The 22,997-nt window shown below is 36.6% G+C and overlaps 1 protein-coding gene and 1 long non-coding RNA gene across 3 annotated transcripts in view; one reads left to right on the top strand and one right to left on the bottom strand.

The window, feature by feature from the left end:
• The window catches only part of LOC121736160, a 326,212-nt gene that overhangs the window by 61,486 nt on the left and 241,729 nt on the right, over positions 1 to 22,997 (bottom strand). The window lies entirely within an intron of this gene.
• Positions 5,474 to 21,001, top strand: LOC121736141. 2 transcript variants are annotated; one of them, XM_042127219.1, is made up of 12 exons: positions 5,474 to 5,555; positions 10,052 to 10,366; positions 13,532 to 13,858; positions 13,976 to 14,245; positions 14,522 to 14,782; positions 15,054 to 15,234; positions 16,013 to 16,191; positions 17,264 to 17,401; positions 17,830 to 17,997; positions 18,327 to 18,437; positions 19,395 to 19,622; positions 20,738 to 21,001. In XM_042127219.1, exons 1-12 carry the CDS (start codon positions 5,510 to 5,512, stop codon positions 20,935 to 20,937), a joined length of 2,424 nt encoding a protein of 807 aa, XP_041983153.1. In that variant the 5' UTR covers positions 5,474 to 5,509; the 3' UTR covers positions 20,938 to 21,001. The 2 variants fall into 2 exon arrangements, with proteins under 2 accessions (XP_041983153.1, XP_041983154.1); XM_042127220.1 differs by having other exon boundaries at positions 5,474 to 5,559; positions 10,056 to 10,366.

Here is a 22,997-nt window from a genome sequence, read left to right as displayed (position 1 = left end):
TTGAATGCCTCGCTAAAACTCGAGCATATCTGGACCAATTTGGCTAAATTCCGATGTAAAATAATCTTTATACCTGTACAGGGAAGGTTAGGTTTGGTTAGATTAGATTGACATTTTGAAGAAAATAATATACTTACTTAAATTTAATCACATCGTCGTAAATCCTAATTATACTAGCTATAAATCTTATATCTTTAAACGAGCAATTCTTATATATATATATATATATATATATATATATATATATATATATATATATATATATATATATATATACAGTGTGTAACAAAAATAAGTGATAAAACTTTAGGGTGTGTACGAGTTCCTTGTAAAGAGTTCACTGTGAAAGTAGCAGCGCTGAAAGACGAAAAAATTTTTTCACTTTTGTATGGGCAAGGGCCCGAGCGTCACGAGTTTCTCCATACAAAAGTGAAAAAATTTTTCGTCTTTCAGCGCTGCAACTTTCACAGTGAACTCTCTACAAGGAACACGTACACACCCTAAAGTATTATCACTTATTTTTGTTACACCCTGTATATATATATATATATATACTAGCTGTTGCCCGCGACTTCGTCCGCGTGGACTTCAGTTTATAGTACTTTATAGCGCGCGATGTCAACAAAATTGGTGTCAAAAGCTTTTATAAAAAAACCCTGGTACCCCTTAAATCAATACAGCTGTGCAGTGTGCACACAATAAGTATTTCATTTTTTTATATTAAACTTTATATTTTATGCCAAATTTTAAAGCTTATTTAGCCCTCCGATTACACAACTTTACCCATAAACTATTTATCATTGATAGATTTAAGGTTACGTCACTGCACAGATAAAGTACTGAGTTATTTAATACCGTAGAATAGATATAACAATCGAAAAAAATCGAAACTTAAATGTAAGATGATACCACGTCTTATAGGAAGACTTTTGAGCAAGCGTCAGCGCGATGTAGAAGACGCACGGCGCCATCTATTATGAATTGTTGGAACTAACTTAATTTGAACAAATTTACGCATTTTCACCCCCTTACAACCCTTTTTTCCAGTAAAAAAAGTAGCCTATGTCCTTTCTCAGGCTTTAAACTATCTGTATACAAAATTTCATTACAATCGGTTCAGTAGTTTTGGCGTGAAAGCGAGACAGACAGACAGACAGAGATACTTTCGCATTTATGATATTAGTATAGATTATGTGCACACTGCACAGCTGTTTTTGGGTATTTTGATTAATTAAGGGCCGCGCTACACCGGAATGGCAGCGGCGAGGCGAGCACTTTCAGCGCTGCCATTCCGGTGTAACGCGGCCCTAAGAGGGGTACCACTTACCAGGGTTTTAAAAAGTTTTTAAATTTGACACAAATTTTGTTGACACCACGCGCTATTAACTAAAGTCCACGCGGACGAAGTCGCGGGCAACAGCTAGTTAGTTAATATTAACGTGTATAACAATCGAAAGAATCGTAAAACCTACCTCAACATGGTACCACCTCTTATAGAAATACGCATGAGCAAGCAATAGCGCGATCTAGGGGACTCTTGGCGCCATCTGTTTTAAGTTTTTTGGAACTAAGTTAATTTAACCAAATTTACGCATTTTCACCCCCTTACAACCCCTTTTTCCAGTTAAAAAGTAGCCTATGTCCTTTCTCAAGCTTTAGACTATCTGTGTACAAAATTTCATTACAATCGGTTCAGTAGTTTTGGCGCTGTTGTTTTTGAATTTGATGTCTAAGTTGGTAGGTGAGTTATTAGTTAATAACGTGTATAACAATCGAAAGAATCGAAATATCTAGCTCAATATGGTACCACCTCTTATAGAAATACGTATGAGCAAGTAATAGCGCGATCTAGGGGACTCTTGGCGCCATCTGTTTTAAGTTTTTGGAACTAAGTTAATTTGACCAAATTTACGCATTTTCACCCCCTTACAACCCCTTTTTCCAGTTAAAAAGTAGCCAATGTCCTTTCTCAGGCTTTAGACTATCTGTGTACAAAATTTCATTACTATCGGTTCAGTAGTTTTGGCGTGAAAGCGAGACAGACAGACAGACAGACAGAGATACTTTCGCATTTATAATATTAGTATAGATAATATTCTAACGTATTAAAAACTATAAACAAAAACATACTAACTAATAAGTATGATTAGTTCTATGTTACAATAAAGTAAAAAATAAAACGCCATCTGTTGAATCGTATTAGAACTAAAATGTTCATTCCATCGATATATTTCTGGATTTTTTATAATATTATACATAAAATATGTTTAAGATTTTTGAAATTTTATTTTAATACACATCCAAGACCCAGGAAAATTGAAAGCTTTTTGTTCCGCCTGCGGGACTCGAACCCAGGACCCCCGGGATGAGCGCTGGCCACGCGCAATGCAAATTCATTTTCATCAAAATTTTCATGGAAATAAGATATTTTCCCACATCAAAATGTAGCCTATGTCCTTTCTCAGACTCTAGAATAACTGTATACAAAATTTCATTGCAATCGGTTCAGTAGTTTTGGCGTGAAAGCAAGACAGACAGACAGACAGACAGACAGACAGACAGACAGACAGAGATACTTTCGCATTTATAATATTAGTATGGATTAAACATCATATTCTAACGTATTAAAAACTATAAACAAAAACATACTAACTAATAAGTATGATTAGTTCTATGTTACAATAAAGTAAAAATTAAAACGCCATCTGTTGAATCGTATTAGAACTAAAATGTTCATTCCATCGATATATTTCTGGATTTTTTATAATATTATACATAAAATATGTTTAAGATTTTTGAACTTTTATTTTAATACACATCCAAGACCCAGGAAAATTGAAAACTTTTTGTTCCGCCTGCGGGACTCGAACCCAGGACCCCCAGGATGAGCGCTGGCCACGCGCAATGCGAATTCATTTTCATCGAAATTTTCATGGAAATAAGATATTTTCCCACATCAAAATGTAGCCTATGTCCTTTCTCAGACTCTAGAATAACTGTATACAAAATTTCATTGCAATCGGTTCAGTAGTTTTGGCGTGAAAGCAAGACAGACAGACAGACAGACAGACAGACAGACAGACAGAGATACTTTCGCATTTATAATATTAGTATGGATATATCTCGGAATCGGCTCCAACGATTTTCATGAAATTTAGTATATAGGGGGTTTCGGGGGCGACAAATCGATCTAGCTAAGAATAATTTTAAGAAAATGTCATTTTATTCGTGTTTTATTGAATACCGAGCAAAGCTCGGTCAAACAGCTGGTGGTATCTTTAAACGAGCAATTCTTGTATATAAATATTATATAATTGGAATCTCGGAATCGGCTTCAACGATTTTCATGAAATTTAGTATATAGGGGGTTTCGGGGGCGATAAATCGATCTAGCTAGGAATAATTTTTAGAAAATGTCATTTTATTCCTGTTTTATCGAATACCGAGCAAGGCTTGGACAAATAGCTAGTTAAATATTAATAGTCTAACGAAGTAGTAACTAAGCGTCATAACTCATAATATTGCCCAACAAGTAAATTATAATTCCTTTTAGATTTTCCAAGAATGTAAGCTATAGTTTTATAATTTATGTAGATTAATACAACTGGGAAAAATATATGAACATAGTAACAATACTTTAAAATGACAAAAAATGTATTTTTTTTTGTTTTTATGAAATAAGGGGGCAAACGAGCAAACGGGTCACCTGATGGAAAGCAACTTCCGTCGCCCATGGACACTCGCAGCATCAGAAGAGCTGCAGGTGCGTTGCCGGCCTTTTAAGAGGGAATAGGATAATAGGGGAGGGTAGGGATGGGAAGGGAAGGGAAAAGGGGAGGATAGGGAAGGGAATTGGGCCTCCGGTAAACTCACTCACTAGGCGAAACACTGCGCAAGCGCTGTTTCATGCCGGTTTCCTGAGTGAACGTGGTATTTCTCCGGTCGAGCCGGCCCATTCGTGCCGAAGCATGGCTCTCCCACGTTAAAATTTTTAATTTTAAAATTCGTATATTATAGTCCTACAGTGGCTTACAATGCAATGCTTTAAAAATACACAATAATACAATTTGATTCTTTGAATATCTGTTTGCTAGTAAAACATTTACATTTACATTGCGAGATTATAAAAGATAGACGTTCATCCGACACGCTAATAGATGCAAAAGGCTATAAGTTACTTTTGTAGAGTTTTGTTAATTTACAAGCAATATTTTGTCCTTCAGGCTTCAACGTTGTCAATTTACAAAAAATTAGTATATAATATAATAAAAACCTTTTACATAGAGAAATACCTCTAGTAAGTAGTACTTAGTAGGTATAGGGTTCACTGTGTAAATAGCGGCGCTGAAAGATATACTTTTATCTTCTATGTTTCTATGAGAAATGCTCAACATCTTTTGCCTATACTAAAATTTACAAAACCCTGTTCTTATAATGAAAGTTTGTAACAAGAATGTTAAAATTTGACTTGAACCATATTTTGTTATATTTTTTAAAATTTAAAAATGGTATAATTATCAGTTACATCACTTTGCACCTTCGTACTGATGATAAATCATTGTTATCAGCGTGCTAACACAGTCAATGACACAAACGTATACATACAAATCGCTTATCCAGGTTTTATCTTAAGTCTAGAATGTCCTGAGATAACACATTTTATCTCTTTCGATCTCTACTTTCTCTATCCTAAGCACAGAATATATAATTATATTAGTAGTACCAAAGTTAGAGTATAGACTATAGAGATATATTTTGAAAGACTCTGGGCTTGTTTCACCACTTCCTGATAAGTTCCGGATAAGTTATCCACAACTTAACTTTACAGATAAAGTACTTATGGAGAATCTGTCAAATATGGTACTTTATCAGGAAGTGGTAAAACAGGCCCTTAAGTTTCAGATTTCTATTTAACAATAAGTAGGGGAGAGTCTTTTTCTTGAATTTAAGCACGGGATTGAAAGTTGACAACAAAAAGTAAAGAAACAAGATGGCGTAGAGACTAGAGAGAGTAGTACTTATATTTGGTAGGTTCTCTCGTTATCTTTAACACAGACGAAATGGACCACATGGGCTTGTGCTTGTGCCCGCTCAGGCTCAAGCTCAGAAGATATGACTTAAATCATAAATCATAATAACATGATCTTATAAAGATTTACTCTTCTCGAAAAGTATATAGCGCTAAACATAGATTTCAGAATATGTTCTTGAAGAATTTCAACGCGTCTTCAACTATGAAAATACCTAAATTAAGTATATATAGGCTATTTTGAACTGACCCCAATGATATTCCTCATTTTCATATTTAAATATCATTGACTGACCCGAAAAGTTAGCCTTATGCAGACACCTTTATTTTTAATCTTCATTTATGTTGTCATTATTAATTAATACGGATTAGATATCCGAGATCCGAAACTGATACTGGGATTGATACTAAAGGGTGGTAACTGGTAGCATGTCAGTTGGACTTTAGTCGTCAGCCTGCGCGCGCGCACGTTCGACAACCATGAGAGCGTTATTCGTGTTGGCGGGCATCGCCATTTTGTTTGCAGGTTCGTTCTTTCAAAATAAAACAATATTATAAGTGTCAATAACTGTTCCATATTTAAACAGTTAACGTTCGCGTTCACGTCTTGTTTTCCTCGTGTTCCTTCGCCCTTAAATTATTTTTATAAGCATGGTTTCTAGCTGGAATATTTTATGTAGCTATGTAGTTATTTTGTTTCTGAGAATCATTGTTTACTTTGGTATGATCGCTTGTACCTACTTATTATTATTATAGTGTTGTTATCCGGACTAAGATCAGCTTTATGTTACTGCTATAACTTAATACATACTTAAGTATTACATACTTTTATATAATTATTAAAACCGGTTTTTTTGGTGTTTAAAGACACTGACTGGGATTTTGGCCCGATTATTATGATGCCAATTGCAGGTTATTTCGAGCCTATGCCCTTTCTTTGCAAATTTTGGGCCGTTTTGGTTTTTCCATATTTTTCCCAGTTGTTAAAAATAAATTGCCTCGAACGACAACTGTTACCTACTTTATTTTTTGATTGAGTGAATATTACGATTAATGAAATCATATCGAACATTGACCGAAATACGTTTTGTAGGAATGAGTTGCCAAAAATGTACATTTTTCTAGGATTTTCTACAACAATGCACTTTCCCGGGACTCAAAGTACTTTCATACCAAATTTCATTAAAATCGGTTGAGCCTTTCCGGCGTGAATAAGGTATAAGGTAACAAACGGGAAACGTACATTTTTCCAACCGGGACAAAAGTATCCTATATCCTTTCTCGTGACTTAAAGTAGGTATCTCCATGTCAAATTCAACCAAATCGGTTCAGCGATTAAGGCTAAGAGATAACAGACAGACAGACACACTTTCGCATTTATATTATTAATACGGATTTCCCACCCTTTTACATAGCATCGGATAAGCCACAGATTTTAGAAGTCCAGTTCTGAGGGATAAGCGCATAATGAAATCAACGCTTTAAATTCAGGTATCGTGTTATGAGAGACCTTGGATAGAACAAAGGTACTCGTCATTATGGGTTAAGTGGTGACACCACCATCATTATCGTAAATCTGGTATTGTATTACCAACTAGGTCCTTCACTCTAATCAACTTTTTCGACATGACACCAAATAATATTACCTATCTACCAGCAACAAATAAAAATTATTTTATACTAGACGACGCCCGCAACTCCGTTACGCCAAAATTCGTATATAATTCGCGCGGGAACCTAAGTTTTTCAAGGATAAAAAGTATTCTATGTCCTTTCCCGAGACCCATACCAAATTTTAGCAAAATCGGTTCAGCGGTTTGGGCGTCAAGAGATTGTTACCTCTTCACGCCCAAACCGCCACACTTTTGCATTTATAATATTAGTATGGACTAATCTATCAGCAAGCATGCTTCGGCACGAATGGGCCGGCTCGACCGGAAAAATACCACGTTCTCACAGAAAACCGGCGTAAAACAGCGCTTGCACTGTGTTTCGCCGAGTGAGTGAGTTTACCGGAGGCCCAATTCCCTACCCTATTCCCTTCTCTACCCTCCCCTATTCCCTTCCCTTCCCAACCCATTCCCTCCCCTATTACCCTATTCCCTCTCAAAAGGCTGGCAACGCAACAGCAGCTCTTCTGATGCTGCGAGTGTCCATGGGCGACGGAAGTTGCTTTCCATCAGGTGACCCGTTTGCTCGTTTGCCCCCTTATTTTATAAAAAAAAGCACCAAGTAAATACATAGTTTGATAAAAATCTAGTCTTGAATTTTAATCTTCTTTCAAATATCGAAAGAGTTTAGTCAGATATTCTTACAATGTCTGGACCACGTCTGTTTTTCATATTTCAAAGTAACATATTTTCTCGGTCACTATTTATCCAAGTACCAAATAGTTTTTGTGATTAACTCTGGAGTCTGGTATAATATGCCAAACAACAAATATTTCTTGTGCTCGAGGGGTCCTGGGTCCATACCACGAAACGGTTTTGAGACTCAAACAATCGTACGAGAATGTTGCGTCCTACTCTTACAAACGTGAAATGACGTTGTTAGAGCAGGACGCGGCATTCTCTTCCGATAGTTTGAGTCTCAAAACGGTTTCGTAGTAGGCCTACTGAAGCTTACAAAGATTTTGCTTATAAACAACCGAGCTGCTAATGTAAAACATATCGCATACAGAACACATTTTATTGTCATTACTCAATAATCTGCCTGTACTAATCAAATATTGCAACAAGTTATAAGAGAATGCGACGACATGCAATTATAGCAGTATGTAAGCACCAAGCACTTGTAAACACAATGTTAATATCACATTATAACATAAGTGAAACCTTTGATCGTGGGAAAATCTTACACAGATTAACTTATAACTTATTCTCAACTTTAAAACGTTTTTGTTACAACAAAACAATTGAAAGAAATCATATTTCGAAATACGTGCAAAATATAGCACATAGATTATCTGGTTAGCACAAGCAGCACACGTTACTCAAGTTATGGTTACGAAGAGCACAAGTTATTTAAAGGGAGCAAATATAATGACCACCAAAAAATGCACTGATACCCTAAACTTGTTTACCAAAAATAGATAATTAACACCAAAAAAATAAAGTCTAAAATTGCAATACTACCAGCTATTTTAGTCATGACAACACTTCAAATTGTAATCGAACACCAAATATAGTAAATGACCACCAAATAAAGTAAATGATCACCAAATATAGTAAATGACCACCAAATTTAGTAAATGATCACCAAATATAGTAAATGATCACTATATATAGTAAATGATCACCAAATATAGTAAATGATCACCAAATCCTTGTGAGCAAATCAATGCGATATTTTTGTCCAAATAAATCACTACGATTGACAAAACATGTAAGCATATTATTAACAAAATAATCGGCCAAGTGTGAGTCGGACATGGAGGGTTCCGTACCGTTATAGAACAAAATTAGACCTAAAGTTGTGTTTTTGTATGGGAGCCCCTTTTAAATTATTTTATTATTATTATTATTACCTAATTATTGAAGTTAACATAATATAATCAAGGCCTTTGCGAAAATATCAACGTGCCTATCGGTTGCCATTATTGATATCGAGCAAAAAAGGCCTAAAAAATAACGTTTGTTGTATGAGAGACCCCCTTAAATAATAATTTTATTTTGTTTTAGTACTTGTTGTTATAGCGGCAACAGATATAAGTACACAATCTGTGTAATTTTTAGAAGTCTAGCTGGAGCGGTTCTTGAGATACAGCCTAGGCCCTAGAGAAAGACAGACGGACGGACAGACGGAGAGACATCGAAGTCTCAGTAATAGAGTCCCGTTTTTTGGGTTCCGTATCCAAAGGGTACAAACGGGACTCTTTTACTGAGATTTCGATGTCTGTCTGTCCGTCTATCTGTCTTCTTCTCTTTACTAGGATATTTGCTAAATAAAAATATATTCGGTTATAATTTTACATTAAAATGCTAACGTATTTAATGTTGGTGATCGTTAACTACTTTTGGTTTAAGTAACAATGATTTATTTGGAGTCATTTTGCATAAATAGGATAGCGAGATAATAAATCTTTGGTGATCATTTTACATTAAAATGCTAGTATAGTGTTGGTGATCATTTACTAATTTTGGTTATCATTTTACTTTAAAATGCTAGTATGATGTTGGTGATCATTTACTAATTTTGGTGATCATTTACTTATTTTGGTGATCATTTACTATTTTTGGTTTTAAGATGTTAAATCTTTGGTTATCATTTTACATTAAAATGGTGGTCTGTATTTTGGTGATCGTTTACTATTTTTGTCTGTGAAATGTTACTATTTCTGGTGATCAGTTAATTATAAGCCTTATTTAAATGCTTTTTCGTGTAAAGCAACTGTCGTACAATAGAAACATTATTGTTATTCTTTGTAACTTAAGTACAGTCAGTATTTTTTTTTAATGAAATAAGGGGGAAAACGAGCAAACGGGTCACCTGATGGAAAGCAACTTCCGTCGCCCATGGACACTCGCAGCATCAGGAGAGCTGCAGGTGCGTTGCCGGCCTTTTAAGAGGGAATTGGATAATATGGGAGGGTAGGGATGGGAAGGGAAGGGAAAAGGGGAGGATAGGGAAGGGAATTGGGCCTCCGGTAAACTCACTCACTCGGCGAAACACAGCGCAAGCGCTGTTTTACGCCGGTTTTCTGTGAGAACGTGGTATTTCTCCGGTCGAGCCAGCCCATTCGTGCCGAAGCATGGCTCTCCCACGTATAATATTACAGAAGAAAAACACATAAGGTCATCATCATCAAACATAGGTGTATGTGAAGCAATTTTCGCAAATGGGGATTTACATGGGTTGATTTTTATATGTTAATCTAAAGAGAACTAAGTAAATATTCACAGTATGTAGATCCCTCGGTCGCGGATTCTTGGAAATCTATTGTTATTCTATTGTTATCGCGGTCGAATTCGACCGCTTGGGTGTTGAAAGGATCCTACAGTAACAAAATAATATTCTTTTCAGGTGGACATTCCGCAGAACTCGCTGAAACCGCTGAAACTAGAAATGTAGAAGTTGGGGAGAACACAGAATTCTCCATATTTAGTATGAACCCGGTGGCCAAATGTTACCTGGAGACGGCAAACGGTGACACAGTGGAGTTCATACCGACAGATGAGTCCAATGAAAAGTACCAGAAGAATTCCCAGGAGTTGTTTGAATGCGCCGTCCGCGTGAGCAACTTGGACGAAAACGACAGCGGTTCCTGGATTCTGTACGCTGAGGACACGTCTGGAACCAAGTCGCGGATGTTCAACCTTACAGTCAATCCTTTACCAGGTAAGAAGAAAGCAGATTTTAGATTCAATCGCACTAAAATATCTCTACCTCCTAAGTCCTACTATACATTATAATATAACTATTAACTATACATCACTAGCTGTCCCGGTGAACTTGGTGTCACTTTAAAACCTTCCCTGGACTTCTACGAATATTTTATGACTAAAACTAGGTGTCCCGCGCCCGCGTAAATTAGGAATCTTACAGAAACCGTACATTTTCCCATAAAAATAGCCTATGTCCCTAGTCCCCTCATTTGGTTTACTCTATATCTGTGCCAAATATTGCCATAAAATTGCTCCAGTAGTTCGTAATTTCTAATATTTCCCGCGTTTTTCCCACATTTTCCTGAGTTTCTTCGGTCGTATTAGTCTTAGCGTTATAATATATTAATATGTTATATTAATATATTATAACGCTAAGACTAACCTAACCTAACCTAACCTAACCTCCCCCATTTTAAAAGTCGGTAAAATTGTAGCCTATGTGTTATTCTGATGTATAAGCTATATTATTGTAAAGTTTCATTAAAATCCGTTCAGTAGTTTTTGCGCGAAAGAGTAACAAACATCCATACATCCACACATCCACACATCCAAACAAACTTTCGCCTTTATAATATTAGTAGGATTAGCCAAATCGGTCCAGCCGTTATCGAGTTATAGCGTTACTAACACAATTGAAGATCCATTTTTATAAATATACTAGATGTCCCGCGCGGCTTCGCCCGCGTAAATTAGAAATTTTACAGAATCCGTAGGTACATTTTCCCATAAAAAATATTTCCCCCGTTTTTCCCACATTTTCCTGAGTTTCTTCTGTCGTATTAGTCTTAGAGTAATAATATAATATAACCTTCTCGATAAATGATGAGTCTTACTCGATAAATGATCTATCTAACACTGAGATGAGTTTTTAAATCGGACCTGTAGTTTCTGAGATTGACGCGTTCAAGCAAACATACTCTTCAGGTTTATAATATTAGGTAGATATAGATTTTTTTTAATTATCGCTTGACAAACTCGAGTCTCGATCTAAAAGACTATGATATGGTAGTGATGATGATGATGATGATGATGAAGAATGTAATTTGCATAGTAGCATATGCTTTCTGTTCTTAAAACAACGCCGAAACTCCCAAACTTGTATCTATAAAGAATCAGGAATTCTCTCAGCACCTTCCGAACCACAGTATACCAGGTATATCTCGGTGCAAAATCTTACTTGTTGGTAGCATATGCTTAGAATACTTCTCACGAAACCGAAGTCACCATATGTTTCCCTATAAGTTTTGAGGAGTTCCCTCGATTACTTATGGATCCTTCATCAGATCATCACTTTTCTGAATATAATACCAAATTGGGATGATACCCTATATACCAAAAGAAAAATTTTGAAAATCGGTTAACCAACGGCGGAGTAATCGTTGAATATAAGAAAACGAACATAACACCTCCCCCATTTTGAAAGTCGGTTAAAATTGTAGCCTATGTGTTATTTATTTAATATTTTAATCAGCACATGAATTGAATAACAAAATTTTTTTCAAATTAATCGTAGCACCATCTGTCAGGACAAACTAAAATTGAAATAGAATAATATTGAATGCGATGATAACGCCGTCCGCCGGATCTAATGTAAAACATTCCAAAATCAACAACTCCTTATAAATAAGAAATTAATTGAAAAAACATTTTCCAGTAGACCAAACTGTAAATCTAAACCATTCTCGAATCTCCACGAACACACACAAAAAATTTCATCAAAATTGGCCAAGATAAGATAAATCCGTTCAGCCGTTCTCGAGTTTTAGCGAGACTAACGAACAGCAATTGATTTTTATATATATAGATTTATCTTTCGATTTCTATATAGTCTTATTAAAAAAATAATCGGACAGAGTAACAACTTAAGTTAGCTAAAATAAAAAAATAATCGGACAGAGTAACAACTGAAGTTAGCTAAAATTGTGTTTATTTATGTACTATGTATTTTGAGACTGCAATTTTGTCGCGTTCGCGATTCACTTTCACTTTTGTTGAGTTTCAGAACGCGATATTAGGTCCTCCAACGCGCACGCGAATTTGAACTTTATGCAGCGGTAATAAATTACAAATTGACTCTCCATTTTATTTAGAAAACGTTTGTATGGGAAATAGAAAAATGCTGTTTTGAGGATTTTCCCGGCAATTATTCGATTTTTTCTCACCTTTTAAACCTTCCCTAGACCTCCACGAATAATTCAAGACCAAGATAAGATAAATCCGTTCAGCCGTTCTCGAGTTTTAGCGAGACTAACGAACAGCAATTGATTTTTATATATATAGATATATATATATATATATATATATATATATATATATATATATATATATATATATATATATATATATATATATATATATATATATATATATATATATATATATATATATATATATATATATATATATATATATAGATTTATGGAAGCCTAAAGATGCTCCTACATTATACATGAAATTTGTACATGAAGATCCATGTATATTGGGCTTCGACCACTTTGAAATAGCTCGCCAAAAATACGCAGATTCTTCGGTCTCTGCGGTAGGACGAGTGAGTGAGGGTCTCTGAAATTATCATTGTGTTACTAGATCAAAATCCGTCAGTGAAAAATATTGGTTCAATTGCCTTCATCAGTTTTACCAGGCGATCTTAAAAGTGCAGTTAATATGCACACGGTCGATGGTAAGTGCCTAAGCTCTAAAGGTTTGACGGCGACTGTACAATGTACATCTGGGTTAATAGAGGTCATACAAGAGCTTGAAATAAACACGCTAAATAAAGAAAACCTTCTAATAATAACACGGGACGAATTATTTTTAAAGATGCCAAGTTGATACCAGAAAAACTGGTAAAGTTGGTTAGAAACCGTTATCTTAATTCGGATAAGATAAACATTGAAGTTTTAATTGATTGAATTAATATCATACTGGTATTTATTATTGGATTATTATAATGACGAGGTAGGAATGTCCAAAATTAGCTATACTTAATAAAATCCGATGTTAAGTCTGGTACCTCTTATATTTTGAAATAGTATTTTCTTGGTAACGCTTTGAATATTATTTTTAAAATTTGACTAATATAATATTAGGTAGTAATAAAAGCTTATATTTTCAACAGTCGCCGACAATATTGCCGTGGAGTATCTGACAGAAGAGAAAATTGAAACAAAACTTGGAGCTGATCACGAAGTCGTGATCCGTCAGGGTGATCCGTCCTTCCAAACAACAGAGTCATGCGACATACTGACTCCATCTGGAATGCAGTACCCCATGAGTGCCTTCAGGATGGACGGAGTAGATCTATATTCCAGTGACAATGTCGCCTGCGGTATCAAAATCAAAGTTCAGAACGGAGACGTCGTCGGAAGATGGACCCTCATAGCCACTATCTCCACCTTCGGAGCAAGAACCCAAATGAGATTACCGTTCACTATCCACGTCGAAGGTAATTAATAATGCACGCTTATCGAGTCACGTAAAAAAGATAAAAATCTAAATACCGATAATGATGGCTATAAAGAAGCTATAGATAATGTAATACCGAATTCATGATTTCTTACAGAAACAGTTGATACGAACGTAGACGAAATTCTAATAGCGGCTGGCAGCGATTTCTACATTCGATTGAGCGATGCTACCAATGAACACGAAACTTGCGTGTTGAAGGGACCAAATGGCGTTGCAGTTAGCAACTATGAGGTTGATCCTCGTTATGAGGACAGCTGCGGATACGTTGTTAAAAATGTCAACATCAACGAACAGGGAACATGGGAGATTGTTTACGGAAAGACCATTACTTACCGAGCACCATTCAAAGTGACTCTCACTCACGGTACGGAAAGTTCAATATCTTAAACTACTACTAACATTGATTGACAAATTGCTTAACCATAATAAGCCGTCGATCGTGGAAAAACGAGACACAATAGAATTTCTATTATGCCTCGGTCACCGGTGACCGTATGGGGCTTGATGAAACTAATTACAATCAGATCAACAGTAATATATTCTTTTTTCTACGATAGGTACTGCAGGTACTGCTGCATCTCATAGTCTTGTTAATAAAAAAGGTTTTGCCTAAATAAATTTAATAAATACAAATTTACAGGCGCAGAAAATGCTATTACATCCTCAGATGTTACCTTGACCTTGGATCGTCCTGCATCAATTAATGTTGGACCTGAGAATGCCATTTACTGCAGAGTAACAGATCCCCTGGGTTACCTCGTGTCTGAAGGTTTCGGAAGGTGCAACATCACGTTGGACAGAGTCACCTTAGAACACCGCGGTACTTGGAGAATATCCTACGGGCTGCAAGGACAAGTTTTGACCAACGATGAGCAAATTACTGTTAGCGTTGTGGAAGCAGGTAAGATTAACTATACCTTCAGGAGTTAAAAAAGGTTAGGCGGTTTTATATAGTTCATACTTTAGTTAGACAATTTTGCTTTCTTTGCATCAATACAAGATCTTTCGTTAAATTCACATTTCTTTTTACTTTACTGTTTGTATAATATTTCGGCTCGTCAATTATAATTTTTTCTTTACTATTTTGGTCACTACTGGAAACTAGATGCGAGCTTGTAAGGAATACATAAAATCCTTTTACTTTTTCTACAACAACCACCACCATATTCCAGCGACCAAGCCAGTTGTCACCACTAGCGTGGTAGCCAACAAGCCCGTCGTGACCCTCACCTGTTCCGTGGCCAGCTCTGACCCAGTGCGCACCTGCAAGTTCCGCAAGCCGTCAGGCAAGGTCCTCATCGCGACAGAAGGTGTCGGGGAGAGCAGATACAGCTTCCACGGAAGAGGAGTCAGGTAAGATGATTTTATTTTCTAACAGAGAACTAGGTTAAGCACAGTTTCCTTTTTTCTCCTTGTTATACATTGTTCAACGATGTTGGGAGGATTATGGGGCATAACCCTCGAAGGAGAATCAGGTGGCGTAACAGATGGTACCAAAGAACCGATGGTCAATAGAATTTACTTTATTTCTTAGAAAGTGATACCAGAAGAACTATTTTTACTATTTGATTTTTAAGAATTATTTCACGTCAGTCTAGGTATTGATTCGCCGACAAGGAAAACAAACATTCACTACGCTAAACTAACCGTTCAAATTGTTGTGTGATCCAAGGTCATATTATGTAACTTGTAATAGCGTATGAAAATAAATAAAATACATTTTTTATGATTAAATGTTTTTTTTTTTATATTTCACGCTTATATATTTCAACTTCTAGTGAATGTCGCGTAACGCGTTATATATCTTAGATACCATTAATCTTTTTTGTTTGTTTGTTTGAACGCGATAATCTCAGGAACTACTGGACCAATTTCAAAAATTCTTTCACCATTGTATGATGAGCTAGCTAAGACGTCCCTGAGTGGTATAGGCTATGTAATATTATGTATGTTATATGTACCACGGGCGGAACCGGGCGGATCACTAGTAACACACCTGTTTATACAGCATGAACCTATAGTTTTAATTTTTACTATGAGTATTTTTATGTGTTTTAATAATTATTATTAATGTAAGAAGTAAGAACAAAAAGTCTTCTATTATCTACATTCACTATACTGATATTTCCAGCTACTCATCCGGAGTCCACACGCACGAGTGCGGCATCCAGATCACGGATCCCGTGGTGTCAGACCTGGGGTTGTGGCGATGTGGAGTGGAGACCGAAGCGGAAACCTACTTCGGATTCCTGAGCGTGCTTTGCCCCTGGGCACTGAGAGATCCTGAAGTGGCGGCTGAAGTCATACAAGGTATTTGGCAGTTGCTGTGATGGGAACGTGTGGTGGGCCAACAAATAGAAAAACATTTTAATAAAATTGGCGTGTTGAGATAAAAAGGCCAAAAATGGGGCTTAACAGCAACTTCATCGTCATTTAAAATATGTCCATTGACCATGCAATTTAGCAAGATTTTCTATCGTCTTTACTATTATCGTCAATTTAAAATGATACGTTGATTCATGCCTATTAAAAATTCGTCGCTGTTATCATCGTAGTCATCAATTATATAGTTGCAAAAGGTAACCATAGATATTAAGGTGCTAGTTAAAACTTAAGTTTTAAATTACAAAATTTCGTATGCACAAGATTCCGCTTTAGAGAATATATTTTATGTAAGTAAGAAGAGAATTCAGAATGATAATGTGAAGGACATTGATCCACCTGTACGATATAAATACGCGGCTAATCTCGATTTGAATATTATCTACCGTGACATAGTTTGTGAAGTATTTCTTTACAAAGTTGGTGCTAAAATACCTACAAGGATAAATGTGCATGAAACAGACTTATTTAAACATACAGACGACAATAACATTACTAAGGTTTTAGTGGTTGCAGATTTTTATCAGAAATTATTACACAGCTTTAGACTAACGTGATAATATGCATCCAAATAATATAAATGTCTGTCAGTCTGTCTGTCTATTTAGCTTTGATTTTGATTAAATTTTATATGGGGATAATTTAAGCGCCGGAAAAGAGAATAGGATACTTTTTATTCTGCGTAGGGTTTTTGTGCAATGTAGGTAAGTATGAATTTGCACGCAACGAAAGGGCAACATCTAGAAATGTTTAAATTGACCTTAATATGGTTTACAGTTCACACGATGACAACCTGAAGGTCATCCATTCATTGTTCTTCTAGCCAATAGATTTTGTCTAAATACAAAGTTGCCTATGTCCATCCTCGTCAACATCTGCTTTTCACCAAAATCGGCCCAGAACTTTTGAAGGCTTTTAAACTAATATTTCCTCATAATAATTGGTAAAGTTACCTACTATCTTTATAGTTGTTCCTCAAAATATTACCTATTCCTTTCAGAGCCGACACTGCGGGCTGAGCGAGACGAGATCACGGCGGTGACGGGTGACACTGTCTCCATGATGTGCTCCGTGCAGGCGCCCATCAGGTACTGCTACTTCCGCGCCCGCAACGGTACCGTCTTCAACCTTGAGCCTGGTGAGTCTGATACACAATGTACTATAACATTCTAGCCTGATAAAGTATGTAACTCTGTGTCTTGTTATTTTGATTATTCCTGAGGAGTCAGGATCATGTTAGATTCTAGGCTGCAGGTTGAATTGGGGTAATATTTTTAATAGAAAGTTAAATGTGGGTCAAAAGCCAAGTTTGCCAAAAATAGGCTAGCCCTACGAGATAAATACCACTCTTGAGCAGAAAACTGTAACCGAATGCCAAAGCGCGAAAGCGGGCATTTTAATAACCCCCAAAGCAATTCCTTATAAGTACTAAAGGATTTATCGTGGGGCTTAGACTCTCCGTCTGCACTCTGCTCTCTCATCGAATCATTAGTAACCCGATTACATATTACATTTCCATACTGTTTCCTGTTAAGAGCAATTTTTAAAGTTCATCCATTTTTACAGGCCAAACTCTCGAGACAGCGACGTATTTAGGCGCGGGTTTGGATGCTGGGGAGTGTGGTGCGAGGTTCAGCGGTCTGGCAGCGTCAGACTCCGGCTCGTGGAGCTGCCACGTCGGCCTGGTGGAACACCATGTGGAACAACGGGCGAACATCGCTCTTTCTGTTCATGGTGGGTATTACCATATTAAAGCTTGCAAACGATTCTTACACTTTACAACCAATGATATAAAACATACTAACCTACGCTACCTTCAAGACAAAAGTAAATTTATTTCTGCTGTCCGACCATAGCTTTAGTTTAGCTTTGGCAACCTTTTTTGACTTAAGAAGAAACCAGCGGTTTGACTGTGTAAATCAAACCTTTAACTTTAAGCTTAAAATCCGAAGGTTCCTAGAAAACAAAGTCAAATGCTGTTGCATTCCGACTATCTCCGTTTTCCGTTATTTATAGTTCCCTAGTCTGGAATGTAATAATATTTAATGCGTGTTTCTGTGCAGACGCCATGTCGGTGGAACAGCATCAGGTGGGCAGTCAGCTGCACATTGAGGCGCAGGTGTACAGACAGAGCGCGCTCGAATACTGCCGCTTCGTGAGGATCGATGGTGTTGGTTAGTACCTAAAGCTTCAGTAGCACTTCACAATTATTTAGAACCACTATTTCAGTATGTTAAGCTACTGCTTGACTAGTTTCAAAAGTCCTTAACACGACTCAAGACTCAAGATTGACCGGTGGGGTGCTGTTACTTGTTAGGCGATTTGCTTGTGATGACTGGGCGAAGTGCAACTGTAGACCACACATTAACACTCTACTGCAGGCCAAAAAATAAAAATAAAATGTAACTTCACATCAGAGAGGAAGTTATTCTAAAAAAGTTAAAACCAAGGACGAGGTCAAGGACAAAACTCTTCAAAATATGTGGTGGGTAATCTTTTTTTTTATACTGAAATGTCGTCGGATCTGTCAGATTGAGATACCCAAAGAAGCTTCCATATTAAGCACTGACGATTCAAAGGTTATTTAAGCCTGTAGGGACATTTTAAAATATAAAAAAATAAAGCATCATATTTTCTTAACTAAGCTTCGCCGATATTTTATTTTGCTCTAAACTAAATGATTAAGTCCTCGTTATCTAAAATATATTTATAATTTACCTAAATAAGCAATTTTCTAAATATATTTTCTTTTTCAAAACTTTAGTGCTCAAAACTACATGGTGGTAGGCAACATGTAGTTCAACATTCTGAAAATATTTGATTCAAATTTATTCAGAAATAAAACAATTTTTATTTTTATTTTATTTTTTTTATTTTTAAAATGGCTGCAGTTTCTGAACCCACCGCTAAAATAAAAAAAACACTTTTTTTTATCAGCTTTACCTAATGTACAAAACCTACTAGGTCTCCATGACGCTCGAGTGACTACAAAAATAGCACCCTCCCCTCCTCTACTATAAAATGTGAAGAATGATGATCACTAAGTCGAATGGCACGGTTTAAATTATAGGCACAGGAAATGTCCTATGTATCAAATACTCAACGTCTTATATATTAAATCTAACTTTCAGGTTTCACCAACGAAGATGAGCAGATACCTGAAGGCTACCACTCCATCCAGAACTTAGCTACCGGAAGATGCGGCTTGGTGGTGGAACATCCCACCATGTTGGACCACCACCCCTGGACTGTAGTCGCCAGGGTCAAGGGTCAGGAGGAGCTGTCCCGGGTTACTGGTCACACCATCGAGATTCCCGGAGGTTTCGACCCTGAGTCCGATCATCCGGTCACCATTGTCTGTGAGTATCGCCTTTACCCTAATTTTAAACTTTGCTTCAGCGAGCAACTTATTGATATTTTTACCAATGTTATCTCTAAAGGTGATCGCACATTTATCAGCACGCACGCGCCGAACGCGCCGCATCATAGAATTCGTTGTATGAAATGATGTGAAACCTCGCACATTCACCCGCACCGTACGCGCACCATTTCGTGTGCTATGCGGTTCAATGCGTATGCGCATACGGCGCGGTGCTGACAAATGTGCGATCAGCTTAAGCTTGTCACACACAGAGCAGGTAATGTAAAGATGTATATTATAGCACGATACATATCAATACATCTTTCTATAGAAATCGTCAGGAGACCACACACAGCAGCTATAATGTATATTTTTACATCTTCGTATCTTAAGATACCGAGCTATATGAAAATATACATATATATTTTGATACATCTAAATACATCTCAATACATCTCAATATATTTCTGTATATTACGATACATCTCTTCTCTCATAGGGTGTTCAAAAATGTCTGTGATTATATTATATATGTATGATAGACAGATACACACAGTGTTGCCACTTGCCACCTTAGCACAGCACTTTACAGCAGGTACTGCAGGCAGTCTGTTCCCCAGAGCCTATATTTTCAATCAAATATCTTCAATCCACATCGTTCTGTTTTTGGTACAATATGTAACAATGCGCGCATCAAAATTACAATCCGAATTATATTCTGATGAACTATATAGTGAATCAAATAGCAAGTACAGCCTGTATAACACTTTAGCAGCTAAAATGTGCGTCAAGCGGGGCGTTTAGCATTGAAATAAAGGGAAAGATACATTACATTACCTGTTGTGTGTGTGATACATTAATATAATGTAAAGATATACATCCCGGGATGTAATGTACATTAATATACATTACCTGCTCTGTCTGTGACAGCCTTTAATCGGTAAATGAGTTTAACGTGAAGTGACACATAAAAATACTTTTCCAAGTAAGCGTGTGATGACACTTTAGGATTGTATTCAGAACAAAAACAAAAGTTACGAGATATGAAACGTTTTCAATTTCTCAAATCTTTATTTCCTAAATCACTATTGCTCACCTAAAACATCTTTACAGATTTCCGCACCCCATACGTGTGGATCGTCTTGATGTCATTGGGTCTGGTCCTCATCCTAATAGCCACGTTGACTGGCCCCAAGAAGAATAGAGAGTGGACCTTCGGACGAGCTCGCACCTTCAGGGACAGCTTCCGAAGAAGCTTCCTCAAGAAGACCATTTCAGAGAACGACCAGAGGAGTACGGCCATAGCTGCTTAATTTGGGGAGGGGGTTTTGTTATTTTGTTATGTAAATATTATGTATAAATAAAGTATTAAGTTTTAAGTGATGTGTTTGACTTTTAATGATTGCTGTGTATTTATTTTTGCTGTTTTTTCTAAAATCTAATGTGACTTGCATAGCTGGGCATTAACTCGTTAATCCGTTAATTAACGAAGTTAACATTTTGATTAACGGATTAACGTTTAAGTTAACTTTTAAAAATATTAACGGACTTGTTAACTTCCGTTAATATGCAGAAGTCCGTTAATCGTTAATCCAATACCTACTATTTACTGCACGGCACCGCGGCGCGGCGCGAAAACAGGTTCAGACAGTTAGATGAAACGACAAGTGCCGGGCAGGCGGGCAGCATGGCGCCGCGACACGGCAGCAGCGAGTGAAACAAAAACAATACTAGATAGGTTTTCAGGCGCGTGCGAGTGAGAAGAGATTTGTTTCGTTTTATCATTTCATTACTCAGCGCCGGTGCTTATAGAGAGAGTGATTTGTTTATTCTTATTATAAATCATTTGCATGTTGATACAGAAGTCTGAGAGTGCAGTATAATTTAGTTAGGTAGAATACAATAATAATTATAGAAGTATTTTAAAATGACTAACATTTTAACTTCCAAAACCTTAAACCAACAGGTTTTGTATGTACACTAACGCAATGATATAAGTTACAACAAGGCCATATTACATATTAACGGATTAACGATTAACGTTAACTTCCGTTAATTCGTCCAAAATGTAACACCCTAACGTTTAACGAAGCTAACATTTTGTTTAACGGACTAACGATTAACGAAGTTAACTATTTGATTAGCGGTGCCCAGCTATGGTGACTTGTCAGTTGTCTTGGCATTTGGCAACAAAGCCGTTTAATCTTATATAGCCGATATCACTAGAGATCGCCCAAGGTTCGAAATTCGTCCTTAAGGCCCAGTAGTCCCTAAAATAAGCAGGTCGATGTCTGTCAATACGAATATCGACGTTAAGGACATTAAAATAACATTCATATCAGCGCGCCTTGTACAGTGGCTGATACGCGCTCGCCGCGTGCTTTGATAATAGAAAATAATAGTAAAAACCTTTTATTTTTAGTATTACACAAATCAAATATATCAAATCGTTTACGTTAGGTTACGACACAATATACTACATTTTTTTGTTTTTTCTAGAAAGTGTGTAATTTAGCCATAAAATGATTTAATTATGAAAAACAGCGTTATAACAGTCATCTTTGAGATTTTTTTCTATCGAGCAGAATTTTTCAAATTGTGTACTGATATATACCTTTGCGTATAGGAAATTTTCTCAATTTTAAAACGGTATTTATTTTATACTTAAATAATGACATTTCCTTTACTAAAAACGTGTTTTAAAAAAACCCATTTTACGTAGTTGCAACAACCACAGCAATATAATTTATATTATAACTTATAAGTTTGAACGATATTAGTTTGCAATTATGTAAACTTAAAATTAATAATCTGTGGATGAACCTAAGACTCCCCTGACTGCCCCTGACACATCTGCAGCGGTTCTGCATACTCAAAAGAAGGGCGGCAATATCCTGTTGTGGAAGATGCAAGAAATGTTTTTCATGCACAATATCTCCAGGGAAATTTTAGGAATTTCCCTGGAGATATACAGGGTGTAACAAAACTAAGTGATAATTTAGCAGCTTTAGGGTGTGTACGTGTTCCTTGCATAGAGTTCACTGTGAAAGTAGCAGTGCTGAAAGACCATTTTTTTTTTCACTTTTGTATGAGCATTGGGCAAGGTCCGAAGCGTCACGAGTTTCCCCATTGAATTCCTCACGAGCTTGGATAACTGCTGATATAGGATGCTGTTGTAAGTTGTAACCAACTTGTAAATAATGTGAGATCTTGAAATAATTTAAATTTGGCCAGTTTTTATCGGAATCAACGCCTCTAGTTCACCGACGCTGCTAAATGCGAAATATCTGCGAAACCAACGCGAAACAGGAATAGAGCGAGATGCAGTATAACGCATTGTGGGCACAATGTGGCGGATGAGACAGGAAATCCA

The sequence above is a fragment of the Aricia agestis genome, chromosome 18 (assembly GCF_905147365.1).
Source record: "Aricia agestis chromosome 18, ilAriAges1.1, whole genome shotgun sequence".
Classification (NCBI taxonomy): Eukaryota; Metazoa; Arthropoda; class Insecta; order Lepidoptera; family Lycaenidae; genus Aricia; species Aricia agestis.
This window is presented reverse-complemented; position numbering and strand designations above follow the sequence as displayed.

Coding starts and splice junctions, on each gene's coding strand:
- LOC121736141 (XM_042127219.1), top strand. CDS start 5,510: ATGAGAGCGTTATTCGTGTTGGCGGGCATCGCCATTTTGTTTGCAG. Junction 17,998..18,326: donor CATCGCTCTTTCTGTTCATG/GTGGGTATTACC, acceptor GTTTCTGTGCAG/ACGCCATGTCGGTGGAACAG. Junction 19,623..20,737: donor TCATCCGGTCACCATTGTCT/GTGAGTATCGCC, acceptor ACATCTTTACAG/ATTTCCGCACCCCATACGTG.